We start from the raw sequence: 13209 nt of genomic DNA, 5'->3' as shown, positions 1-13209 counted from the left end.
TCTCCGGCCTTCCAGCCTACGGAGGAGGAAAGTGAATACAATCCCACCCCCCACACCTTCACCACCACCCAATAGACACCCGTTACCTCTACTCATCCTCACCATTTTCCATCCGGTCAACCGGGGCTCACCGCACCCCCAACTCCCGCCCCCACCCTCCCTCCCACCCACATCCCCTACAACATACCCACCACCCTCCATACCACATACGTCCCACCCTACAACCCACAGTACCTTACCACAACCCACATTCCTCCTCACAACATCACCTCCACCTTTCCCGCTATGATCACCCACCCACCCCCACCCCACATTCCCCCTCCTCACCAGCCCAGACGCCGCCACCCATTCACCGATTTTATCGCTAACACCCCTCTACCGACCCAGTGGGAACCATTCAACCTCGATCGCTACACTGGCGAAACCGACCCCGATGAACACCTGAAAGTGTACATCACACACGTTGCCCTATATACATCCCAAGACGCAGTCTTCTGCAAAGCTTTCCCCACAACCCTCAAAGGCCCCGCCCTAGAATGGTTTACCACCCTCCCACCCTACTCAATTGATAATTTTGACACCCTTTCCCACATGTTTTCCACACATTTCGCCGGCAGCCGCCCACACCAAACCACCACCATATCCCTACTGGGCATCAGACAAGAGCCCAATGAACCACTCAGAAAATTCATCGATCGCTTCAGTAAAGCAGCCCTTCGCACACCACACCTCAATCAGGAGATGATACTCCAATGTATGACCCTCACCCTACAACCCAGACCTTTCGCCAACAATGTATACCTCCACCCACCCACATCCATGCATGAACTCAAGCTGCGCGCAGCTGACTACGTTCGCATGGAGGAAATGCAAACCCTTCACACCAAATTATGTAGCGACTATGCCGCCAACACCTCCAATATCACCCCCAATCCCACCCCACAGCCTCACTCGCGCCCTGAAAACCGCCCACGTGAACCCCGCCAACCTCGTTTCACCAGATACGCCCCACTCACAGTAGCCCGCTCCCGCATCCTAGACGAAGCCCTCCAAGCTGACCTCCTCCCCCCACCGCAAAAGACAACCACCCCTCCTAACGCCGACATGACCAAGTATTGTCGGTACCACCGCAACCACGGCCATACTACAGAAGAGTGCAAAGCACTCCAGGATAAGATCGAAGAACTGGTACGCGCCGGCCATTTTCGCCGCTTCATCCGCAGGGATGACCACAACTCCTCCTCCCGCACCCGCCACCCTCCACGACATGACCACAGACGACACCAAAGCGGTACCCATCACAGTAACCACCCCACCCAACCCAATGACCAACAACCACAGCCCGCTTCCACCAACATTACCCCTGCTGACCCCCCTTACGAGGCACCATTAACACCATCTCTGGTGGCTTCGCAAGCGGAGGCTCCACCTCTTCCGCCAGAAAGAAACACCTCCGCCACATACAATCCATCAACCACATCACCCAATCCCATCACAGGCGACGTATGCCCCCTATCGTATTCACAGATGACGACTTCCATGGCCTCGACCACCAGCAAGACGACCCAATGGTCATCACAGTGGAAATTGAAAACTATGCCGTCAAGAAAGTCCTGGTAGATCAAGGCAGCTCCGTTGATATCCTCTACTGGACTACTTACCAGAAACTACAACTCCCCGACACCGCTATGATACCGTATGATGAGCCCATATACGGCTTTTCTGGCGAACAAGTATCCACCCGGGGCTACATAGACCTCCATACCATCTTTCGGGAAGGAACCCAAACAAAAACAATCCCAATCCGCTTCCTTATAGTCGACGCACCCACATCTTACAACATACTCCTGGGTCGTTCTTCCCTCAACACCCTTGGTGCAGTCGTCTCCACCCCCCATTTGGCCATGAAGTTCCCAGCACCATCCGGTGACATCCTAACCATCCATTGTGATCAACGTTTGGCACATGAATGCTACATGGCAAGCTTAAGGCCCCAACTCCCAATCCAACAGACAAACCACATCGAGCGACCATCTAATTCCCGTATAGCCCTATCCGGCGAGGATCTTGACCCCAGAATAGGCCGGGATGCCCGCCTCGAACCAGTCGAGGACACAACCCCTCTGGAACTCCCCAACGGCCATTCCATCAACTTGGGCACTGGTTTAAATCTTGATGAACGTGCCACAATTACACCCATCCTCATAAACAACACGGATCTCTTCGCTTGGTCAGCCACCGACCTCCCTGGGGTAGACCCTAAAGTCGCATCCCACAAGCTCTCGATATACAAAGAAGCCCGCTACGTATCCCAGAAAAAATGCAAACTTGGGGAAGAACGCAGACAGGCCGCCAAGATAGAAGCCGAGAAGTTGCTGAGCGTAGGATTTATAGATGAAGCGCAGTACACCACCTGGCTTTCTAACGTTGTCTTGGTCAAGAAAGCCAATGGTAAATGGCGGATGTGCGTGGACTACACAGACCTGAACAAGGCATGCCCTCGCGACGCCTACTCCCTACCCAACATCGACCGCCTCGTAGACGGTGCGGCAGGAAATAAAGTACTCAGCTTTTTGGACGCGTACTCAGGTTATAACCAAATACCCATGGCCACAGCAGACATGCACAAGACCGCCTTCATCACAGATGATGCCAACTACTTCTATAGAGTCATGCCCTTTGGCCTCAAAAACGCTGGGGCAACCTACCAGCGGCTAATGGACAAAGTCTTCAGCCACCTCACCGGACACTGTGTCGAAGTTTACGTCGATGACATGGTCGTCAAGTCCCCGAGCCATCATCAGCACGCTGAAGATTTAAAGGCAGTTTTCTCCGCCCTACGCCAGTACAACCTCCGCCTAAACCCGGACAAGTGCGTGTTCGGCGTCGACCGGGGTAAATTCCTCGGTTTCATGTTAACCCAGCGCGGCATAGAAGTTAACCCCGAAAAGTGCAAGGCCATCATCGAGATGCGTAGCCCCACCACCATCAAGGAAGTCCAGCGACTAATTGGCCGCCTCACGGCTATATCTCGCTTCCTGCCAAAACTAGCAGAACAAACTCAACCCATAATTTAGCTCCTAAAGAAATCCGCCCGGTTCACGTGGACTGAAGATTGTGAACAAATCTTCCTCAAGCTCAAAACATCCCTAACCTCACCCCCATCCTCCGCAAACCCGATATCACCCAACCCCTGCTAGTATACATCACGGCCACCGATCACACCGTCAGTGCTGCCCTTGTCCAAGAAGCAGAAGGCACGCAGCATCCTGTTTACTTTGTAAGCAGGACACTACAAGATCCTAAAACCAGATACCAAATGATAGAGAAACTAGCCTTGTCCTTGGTCCACGCCGCACGCCGCTTACGCCCATATTTTCAAAACCACACCATAACCGTCAAGACCGATTACCCAATTCAGAAAATACTACAAAAACCAGATTTAGCCGGACGCATGTCATCATGGGCCGTGGAGCTCTCCGAATTCAACATCCGCTATGAACCACACGGCCCCATCAAAGCCCAATGTCTCTTGGACTTCGTCAACGACCTACAGCAAGCACCTGCTGAGGACCAATGGACGCTTCATGTAGATGGCTCCTCGAACCCAAGGGGTGCCGGTGCCGACATTGTACTGGAAGGCCCCAACGACATCCTCATTGAGAAATCTCTTCATTTCGCTTTCAAAACGTCGAATAATCAAGCCGAATACGAAGCTATCCTGGTCGGGCTCTCTCTAGCCCGTGAAGTCGGCGTCAAAAAGTTAACGTGTAAAACCGACTCCAAACTCACAGTAGGTCATCTGAACGACGAGTTCCAAATCAAAGACCCCATCCTCCAACAATATTACCATCTGGTCCGCGCAATCATCCAATCCGCCTTTGAACAAGTCCGCGTCGAGCACATACCCAGAACCGACAATGTCAGAGCCGACGTCCTTTCCAAATTAGCCAGTACCAAACTCAAAAACCGTAACCGGTCCTTGCTACAGCAAACACTATCCACACCCTCCGTCACACACACTTGCCAAACGTTAACCCACACCCCATCAAACAGTTTCACCCCCACCCAAAACCCAAACTGGACCACCCCTTACATTCAGTACCTCAAAACTGGCAACCCCCCTGTCGACGCGGACAAAACTTGGCTGGCCAAGGCCGCCAGGTACACTATGGTAGGCGACGACCTCTACAAACGCGGATACGGCCAGCCTCTACTTAAATGTGTCACGCCAGAACAAGCCCAGTACGTCATTAAGGAACTACACGAAGGAATATGTGGTTATCATTCAGGCGCGCGCACCATGGCCACAAGAATTCTCAGAGTCGGGTACTTCTGGCCCACAATGGAGGCGGACTGCCAAGACTACGTCAAGAAATGTAAACCATGCCAGAAGCACAGCAACCTTATACATCAAAAACAAGAACAGCTACACCACATATTGTCCCCTTGGCCATTCGCTAAATGGGGAATGGACATCCTAGGCCCCTTCACACCCGGCAAAGGACATGTTAAGTTCCTAATCGTAGCTGTTGACTACTTCACCAAATGGATTGAAGCCAAGCCATTGACCACCATCACGGCCCAGCAGGTCCAGCAGTTTGTGTGGAAGGACGTCATATGCAGATATGGTATACCGCATACCATCATAACAGATAACGGCCGACAATTCATTGACAAGGAGTTAGCAAAATTCTACACCGGTTTAGGCATCAAACACATCACAAGTTCTGTAGAACACCCACAGACCAATGGGCAAGCGGAAGCGGCAAACAAAGTTATCCTCGTAGAGCTGCATAAAAGATTGGATACCGCTAAAGGCCGATGGCCGGAAGAACTAATTGAAGTGCTATGGGCCTACAGATGCACCCCCCAATCGTCCACAAATGAATCCCCTTTCAGCCTAGTCTACGGCGCAGACGCCATGATACCAGTAGAAATTGGCGAACCATCCCTACGCCGAGAACTGTACGACCCAACTCACAACCACCATAACATGGCCTTACATCTCAACCTCCTTCCCGAACTTAGAGAAAAGGCCCAAATACGCAATCTCGCTGCCAAACAACGAGCTGCCAAGAAATATAACGCAAACCTGCACCCACGATCGTTTGTCATAGGAGACCTAGTATGGAGAATGGCCAGCAGTGCCAGAAAGAAGGATGGCAAGTTCTCCGCCAATTGGGATGGCCCATACCGCATACGAGAAGACGCCGGAGGTGGGGCTTATCGCTTAGAGCACCTATCTGGGGAAGAAATCCCCAACACATGGAATGTATCCCACCTCAAGTTCTACTTCAGTTGAACATGTATCATAAGCGGATCAATACTTGTAACCCCAGGTGTACTCTTTTTCCTCACTTGGTCTTTTTTCCCTAAGGAGGGTTTTGGCCAAGGAGGTTTTAACGAGGCACCCCTATTTGAATAAATAAAATGAGTGGTTCCCTACTTTATGACTCTATACCCTTTACTCGTGGTTAATTCGTTTAAGTTCCCCACCCTTACCACAAGTAAGCGGCCTGGGTCGAACACCCTTTACTCGTGGTTGATTCGTTTAAGTTCCCCACCCTTACCACAAGTAAGCGGCCTGGGTCGAACAATCTTTACTCGTGGTTAATTCGTTTAAGTTCCCCACCCTTACCACAAGTAAGCGGCCTGGGTCGAACACCCTTTACTTAATTTCAAATCTTTCTAGTTCCCCACCCTTACCACAAGTAAGCAGCCTGGGTCGAACACCCTTTACTTAATTTCAAATCTTTCTAGTTCCCCACCCTTACCACAAGTAAGCGGCCTGGGTCGAACACCCTTTACTCGTGGTTGATTCGTTTAAGTTCCCCACCCTTACCACAAGTAAGCGGCCTGGGTCGAACACCCTTTACTCGTGGTTAATTCGTTTAAGTTCCCCACCCTTACCACAAGTAAGCGGCCTGGGTCGAACACCCTTTACCTAATTTCAAATCTTTCTAGTTCCCCACCCTTACCACAAGTAAGCGGCCTGGGTCGAACACCCTTTACTCGTGGTTGATTCGTTTAAGTTCCCCACCCTTACCACAAGTAAGCGGCCTGGGTCGAACAATCTTTACTCGTGGTTAATTCGTTTAAGTTCCCCACCCTTACCACAAGTAAGCGGCCTGGGTCGAACACCCTTTACTTAATTTCAAATCTTTCTAGTTCCTCACCCTTACCACAAGTAAGCAGCTTGGGTCGAACACCCTTTACTTAATTTCAAATCTTTCTAGTTCCCCACCCTTACCACAAGTAAGCGGCCTGGGTCGAACACCCTTTACTCGTGGTTGATTCGTTTAAGTTCCCCACCCTTACCACAAGTAAGCGGCCTGGGTCGAACACCCTTTACTCGTGGTTAATTCGTTTAAGTTCCCCACCCTTACCACAAGTAAGCGGCCTGGGTCGAACACCCTTTACTTAATTTCAAATCTTTCTAGTTCCCCACCCTTACCACAAGTAAGCGGCCTGGGTCGAACACCCTTTACTCGTGGTTGATTCGTTTAAGTTCCCCACCCTTACCACAAGTAAGCGGCCTGGGTCGAACACCCTTTACTCGTGGTTAATTCGTTTAAGTTCCCCACCCTTACCACAAGTAAGCGGCCTGGGTCGAACACCCTTTACTCGTGGTTAATTCGTTTAAGTTCCCCACTCTTACCACAAGTAAGCGGCCTGGGTCGAACACCCTTTACTCGTGGTTAATTCGTTTAAGTTCCCACCCTTACCACAAGTAAGCGGCCTGGGTCGAACACCCTTTACTTGTGGTTAATTTGTTTAAGTTCCCCACCCTTACCACAAGTAAGCGGCCTGGGTCGAGTACTCTAATTTAACATACAAACGTCAGCAATACTCTCCTAGGTAAATACGCATATAACATAACATATCACATACAAAACATCATTATCCAACCAACACGTTCCTATCACATATGCTATCGTCAACAACCACAAAACATATATATCCACAATATGCATCACATTAAAAATAAGTCAAAATATTGTACGAGTTATTACAGACTTAGGATTCAGTGCGAAATAGAACATCATAAAAACTACATCCTAAGCTGCTTTGTTGTCATCACCCTCCACGGCCGCGTCCACATCCTTCTCTTCCTCGGCCGCCTCATTCCCAACCTCTTCCCCACCCTCTTCATCCTCCCCTACCAACTTTCCGCCAACCACATCTTTATCCACATCGAACCTCGAATCCAGGGCATCCACATCCTTATAGAAGAAAGCCGCCTGCCGCAACCCCTTCTCGAAACCATTTATATGCTCCTGGATAACGCTGTTCTTCAAGTCATCCAACTCCCCAACAGCCCCGTCATATTTGTCCTTCAAGTCCTCATAGTCTTCTTCCAGCTCCCCTATACGCTTGTTCAGTTTCTCCTCGGAATCTAAACAACACACTTTCCATGACGCCAACCTCTTCCTCTCAGCTTCCCAACCTTCCTTCTCTTTCTCTAGCGCCGCCTTCTCCTCCGCAAGTTTGTCCACCTTACCCTGCAACTCCCCCAACTCCTTCACTTCCCTTCTATAAAGGGACCCCACACGTCGGCCCAAGACTAACGCCTTGCTCCCAAACTCAACCATTGTTCTCACGATATGATCAACCTCCATGTTATCGATAGAGTTCACAACAGTATCTGGGAGGTTGATCGAGATGTCCTTCCTCACGGATATCTCCGGCAACTCAATCAGACCGGCCTCCGGCAACTTCTCCCCGCTGGCCGATCCCGCCCCATCAGTTGACCCGAGGATAGCTGCCCTTATTTTCTTCACATCCTTACCCTTCCCAGGTCGAGGAGGGAGCTCAGCTCTCCTCTTCGTTCCGCCATGTACATGTACTTCCACCACGGATTCCTGCAAATTGGGAACACCAGCTTTCCCAGCCTCCTTGGCCTTGGCGGCCATCTCCTTCCTCAGTGCTTGAAAGAGCGCTAAGTTCTTCTTACCAGATTGCGCCATATGCCCTGCAATAACACATCACAACTCGGATCAAAACAACTTAGCATCATTAACACAGCTTAAGTAATAAACAGATACCTTCAATATCTATTATCGGATGCACCGAATTATAAACCCTAACTAAGCCCTTAGTGGGCAACTTATCCACAAATCTTAACAACATCCCCACCACCTCCTTGTCTCCAGCCGACAACTCCTCCACTCCCATGTCCTTGTAACGAGAAGGATTGTTGGTCCAACTAAAAGGGAACTTGGTACTCCCATCCGCATTCAGAAAATACGGCTCACCTCCCTCCTTCACTACGACCTTGAAGTACCCATCTTTGAAGTGCTTGAAAGATTGGGAGAATGCATCCAACCTGCTAATGCTAGGACGACTGATTTAAGAAAGCCAAGTAGCCGGCCTCCGGGGTCTGGTATCATAAAAATACAAAAATGCATAAGGGGAAGGCTCCAAGTACAACGACTCGCACAGAATGCGGAAGGCCTGTAAGTAAGCCCAACTATTAGGGTGTAGCTGAGTAGGCGCCACATTCAACGCCCGCAGCACGCCCATGGTGAAGTCGTCGAAGGGTAGTCGTATGTGAAGCTGAGAAAAATGGCACATATACATATAAAAGAACTTCTCGGCAGCCCCTTCTTGCCCGTGGCATACTCGGTCGATGGCGCTCACCCTTTCCAACGAAACAATATCTCTGCTGACCCCTCTAGACATGACGGGTGTACAGTTTAGCCAAGAGTTCAACAAGCGAGACCACCTAAACAGTGATGACTGGTCACGAACATCAGGTGCGACCCACGCATAACCGCCCTTGGCTGGCCAGTCACTCTCCTCCAGCTCCTCAGGAGGATCTTCTCGAACTTCCCTCACCACCTCCATTGGCATTCCGCTTGTGCCAACTCCAGCACTCATACCCTCTCCGCGAAGCCGTTCATCCCTACTCCTATCCGACTCAGTACTTTGACTACTACTAGACGCAGATAACGATGTGCTATCGCTACTAGACATACCTGTTTTCGTTTTTACGGAAAGATGTCGGTTGAATTTGGAAACTAGTCGGACAATATGAGGCGCACAAGATCTCTGAATTCGAAACTCTCGCAAATGAACCAAGTAAACCCTCCGCTGCTTTCAAACCCGTATTTATAGTCCACGATCCCAAACGATTAAAATTCTTCCCGCCAAAATAAAACCCCATACCAATCGACACCATCATTATGAAGGATATGACACATAAAACGACGGCGCCAAAAGTTAACGATGTGACCACCTGACACCATTGCACCTACCTTCTGACACCTTCAAATCCCAAGCCTTAACACTGTTCACCACACTTAAAGGCTGGGGGACTGGTGTATCACACCTAGCCGGTTTTGCTAGTTCACCAACGCATGTAATCCTTGACCGACAACTCATATCGGACAAGGCTGGGGGACTGGTGTACTGTACCTAGCCAAACTCAACCAAGTAAACAATATACACATCAGAACCGCCTAGCATCTAGTACCCGGACACCACTGGCATAAGCCACCTAGGCAGGTAGCCGGTCGAAACCAACTACTTGTCTAGAAAGTTAACTAACATCAATGCCCCGCCTTCAAAAGGCCTCCAGGGCCTGTTTTGGGGGCCCAGGCCCACTCATGGCCCAAGCTGGGGCCCAAGTCAAAACCCAACCCATGCAATGGTCAAACGTCATTAATGTTCTATAAATACACGTGGACCCCATCATTTAAAGGTACGCATTCATTAATCACTAATTTGACTCTCTGAGAGCTTTGACTTACTTGAGCTTCGGAGATTCTTCTGCAGGTAATCCCTCCTGGGTTCAAGCCGACATGTATCGAATGGGAAGAGGCCAACTGAAGAGATAGCGGACTACATGGTAAGGTGACACTCGTGCCTAACTTATCTTATTTTTCCCTCTGCAGGAACAGTTACAATCTTAGAAAAGTGGATAGCTTGATTTAATTTAAAAAGGTGATTGTGTTAATGTTTTAATCTTATAGAAATAATGAAGGTTTGATTAATAAATTGAAGAAAATAAAAAAAAAATGGTTAAATAGTTGGAACAGGAAAGTCTAGAAGAGAGGAGCGATGTGGAACTTGGGCATTAGTAACCGTCAAAATCGTGATGAATCATGGGTTTGAATAGGAAAGGGTCCTCTGCGGTGTCGCGACAACAACGATAACGTAAAGAACATGGAACCTCTGCTGTCTGCTGCTTCTTTATGCTGTGTTGCCTTTCTCTTCCGGAAAATCTCACTCTTCATCTACATCATGGTACCTGGTACTGTGCTGGTAGAGGAGTAGTTGGTACCGTATACCACGCTCCTCATCCACGTGCATGACATGATATACATCCACCACTTCTATTTTAAACCTACACAAATATCACCACACACCTTCACTTTTTCACTATCTTTTGCCCCTTAACCATAAAATACTATATCAACTTTTCTGCAATGACGGATACAAATCAAACACTGTTTCAGTTTGAGTTTTACAATACAATTTTTTAAGAAGTCAATAACACTTGCGTATCACTGAACTCTTTTGGTAAAGAAAAATGGTTTAAAAAGAGTTGAAGAGGAGAAATAGAGTGGGGAAATGAATAACTTGTAGCTTAATTCGTGGGGAACTGGCACCACAACCAAGCCTAGATAATCTTTTGAAAGCTCAACTTCAACCAAAAATAGTTAATGGATGTACTCACTCTCCACTCAATAGATACTCAACAAAGCAGAAAGAGAGAGAGAGAGAGAGAAGTCACAAGCGCCAATGTGCTTTTGGATTTTCTACTTTATGCCATTCCTTTTCAATCCTTTTCCTTCCCCACAATATTACCCATCCATCACCTCATCTTCTTTCTCATTTTCTCTTCCCCATCCCTTTCTCCATTACTCCTTCCATTTCTAATTAATCACAATAAATTCCCATCCAAATCTTCCTTGCATCCTCATAACTAGTAACCTAATGAATATTCCTCATTTCACAATCTAAATACCACCACCACTTCCCACTTTTCAACAAAACCATCCCATTAAGAAACCCTAATCTCAACTTATACCCATTCTCAAAACCAAATTTTATATACTCATATCTCAACACATTTTGTACCCCATCCTTTTCAAATAAAAACACCCTTCTCCTTGTATGTATTTAATTATGAAACATTCACCGGGTTACTAAAGTTAACACGAAAAAACGTCTTTTAATAAAAAAATAAATAAAATACCCATGACATCGCTGCCCACTGATTTATATAAAATATATATAACTTGATGTCTAAATACAAAATAAAAAAATTACTCCTTATGTACACAGTACGTAAATCTAATAGCCCCATCTTTTTCCTTTTTTTTCTCATTTGTCGGTTGAAATTCGCCCTCAAACGGCATCGTTTGGTATGGCAAACTCGTTATTTAGGTCTACACCACCACCTTCTTCGGCATAGTGTTCAGTGGGCGAACACTCCATTTTATGCTTTAACTTCCAATCCATGGCTTGGCATCCACGTGAGCAATAATTAACTTTCCCACAAACAGAACAGCGTCGAAATTCGTGCGGTCGAGTTTCCGGTCGGCCACATCCAATGTGGGAGCATAACCTCAATCCTTCTTCTAATTTTCCTTTGCCGGATTCAAACCACTCTCTTAAAAAACGATTCACCGGTTGCACTTCCGGTACCGGAATTCTGTAACCGTAGTCACTCAACAACGCCGTCACATCTCTCTGACACGTCACTGCCGTCCGCCACGTCAGCATCAGAGAGTCAGAAGCAGAAGGAGTTACCTCGCGTAACACGTACGCGAGCTCCCGCACGTTGGCCTGCACCAGCATCCGCCTCCCCTCCGCCACGTTCTGCCGCGCGCCGTAGCCATCCTGGAGACAATGACCCAACTCCCGAAGCGCGTCGATGTGCCCGAGCAGCGACGCACGCGCCGACAAAGCCACGCCCGCGCGTAGATCCTTGTCGTGTTTGGAGCCGCCGCTGCCATTGAACTGTATCACCGCCAACGAATACAGAGCCGGCGCGTGCAGCTTCATGGCCGCTTTCGCCATCAACGAAAGCCCGCTCCCTCGATTTTCCAGACAGTAAAATCGGATCTGCGAATAAATTAATAAACAAATAAATAAATCAAGCAATTAACTAACATAAAAATATTGAATTTTTACACAATCTATTTCACGTTCAAGGACTAACCATTCCAAGAGTGTAACAGGCGTCCACGTTGCCGGCGTTAACGCAGTGTTTAAGAAAAGTGTGAGTCTTTTCCGACCAATTTCCGGGCTTCATGGCGAACACTCTAGGCCCGGCTTTGGATAACACAAGACGGTGCAGGCCTAACCGATTTAATCTCTTGCATCTGTTGTTTTGGAATGAACATTAGCATGTTCTGAGAGAAACATTAACATGGGCTTACTTACGATAGCATGTTAAAAGAAAAAGGGTAAAGCTTTAGAAGAAGGAAGACTCACGTTAAGACGATGTTTATGAATTCCGAAGGGGAGGAAGCGGTGGAGCTTAGTTTAGAGAGAATGAAAACCACAAGATCATCGGGAAGACATTCAAAGAGATCAGTTTTCTTCTTGGTGTGCTTCAATGGAGCTCTCATGTTCCTGGGCTTCTTGTTGTTTGCATTCAAATGTGGAAGTTTGTAACGGCAAAACAAATAACAATTGGGAAGAGAGGGCGAAGGGGTTTATATTCGACTTTTGAGTAGAGGAAAAGCTAGTGGACCCACCACGTATCACAAGCGTCGGTTTTTTCTATTTTTCTTTATTCTGTAATTAATGATAATATTTTACTTGTTATTGTTTTGTGTTTGGCAAGACGTGAAATTGTGATGGCACGTAAGCAAGGGCAATTATGGGTGTGAAGTGGCATTGGCATTGGCCAGTGGCGAAGTTGCAGGAAGAAAGATGAATAGGAATAGTTTTGGTCTGGTCAAAGGGACCACTAAAGTCACAGGCTCACACCACCATGCTTTGTTCTTCGCGCTTTCTATTTGCCCTGTTTTTTACCATCAATGAATCAACAACACCTTCCTTTCAATTAATTTTAATTTAAACTTAATGTGGTTTCCTGTTTTATTTGAAGTTTTTCTTTCTTGTAACCATTGCCCAGTGCTGACTATTAAAATATACAGTGTGAAGCAAGTGGAGTTGCAATGAGGAGAGACTCAAGTGGCTTTTCCTTCTATTAACATCTATCTATGTGTTTATGTTTGTGCCAAA

At 47.7% G+C, this 13209-nt stretch overlaps 1 protein-coding gene across 1 annotated transcript; it reads right to left on the bottom strand.

The window, feature by feature from the left end:
- Positions 1-11203: 11203 nt before the first annotated feature.
- Positions 11204-12665, bottom strand: LOC114196232 (F-box protein At1g67340). The gene is made up of 3 exons (XM_028086813.1): positions 12451-12665; positions 12176-12338; positions 11204-12078 (listed from the first exon to the last, which is right to left on the bottom strand). Exons 1-3 carry the CDS (start codon positions 12585-12587, stop codon positions 11359-11361), a joined length of 1020 nt encoding a protein of 339 aa, XP_027942614.1. The 5' UTR covers positions 12588-12665; the 3' UTR covers positions 11204-11358.
- Between the last annotated feature and the right edge of the window lie 544 nt (positions 12666-13209).

Source organism: Vigna unguiculata, chromosome 9 (genome assembly GCF_004118075.2).
Source record: "Vigna unguiculata cultivar IT97K-499-35 chromosome 9, ASM411807v1, whole genome shotgun sequence".
Taxonomy (NCBI): domain Eukaryota; kingdom Viridiplantae; phylum Streptophyta; class Magnoliopsida; order Fabales; family Fabaceae; genus Vigna; species Vigna unguiculata.
The sequence above is the reverse complement of the archived record's forward strand: the minus strand, read 5'-3'. Positions and strand labels throughout refer to the sequence as shown.

Bases quoted from the DNA above. Each gene is read 5' to 3' on its own strand.
- LOC114196232 (XM_028086813.1), bottom strand. From the start codon at position 12,587: ATGAGAGCTCCATTGAAGCACACCAAGAAGAAAACTGATCTCTTTGAA. The intron at 12,339-12,450 runs GTGAGTCTTCCT...CCAAAACAACAG, and splicing joins TTCATAAACATCGTCTTAAC to ATGCAAGAGATTAAATCGGT. The intron at 12,079-12,175 runs GTTAGTCCTTGA...ATTTATTCGCAG, and splicing joins CCTGTTACACTCTTGGAATG to ATCCGATTTTACTGTCTGGA.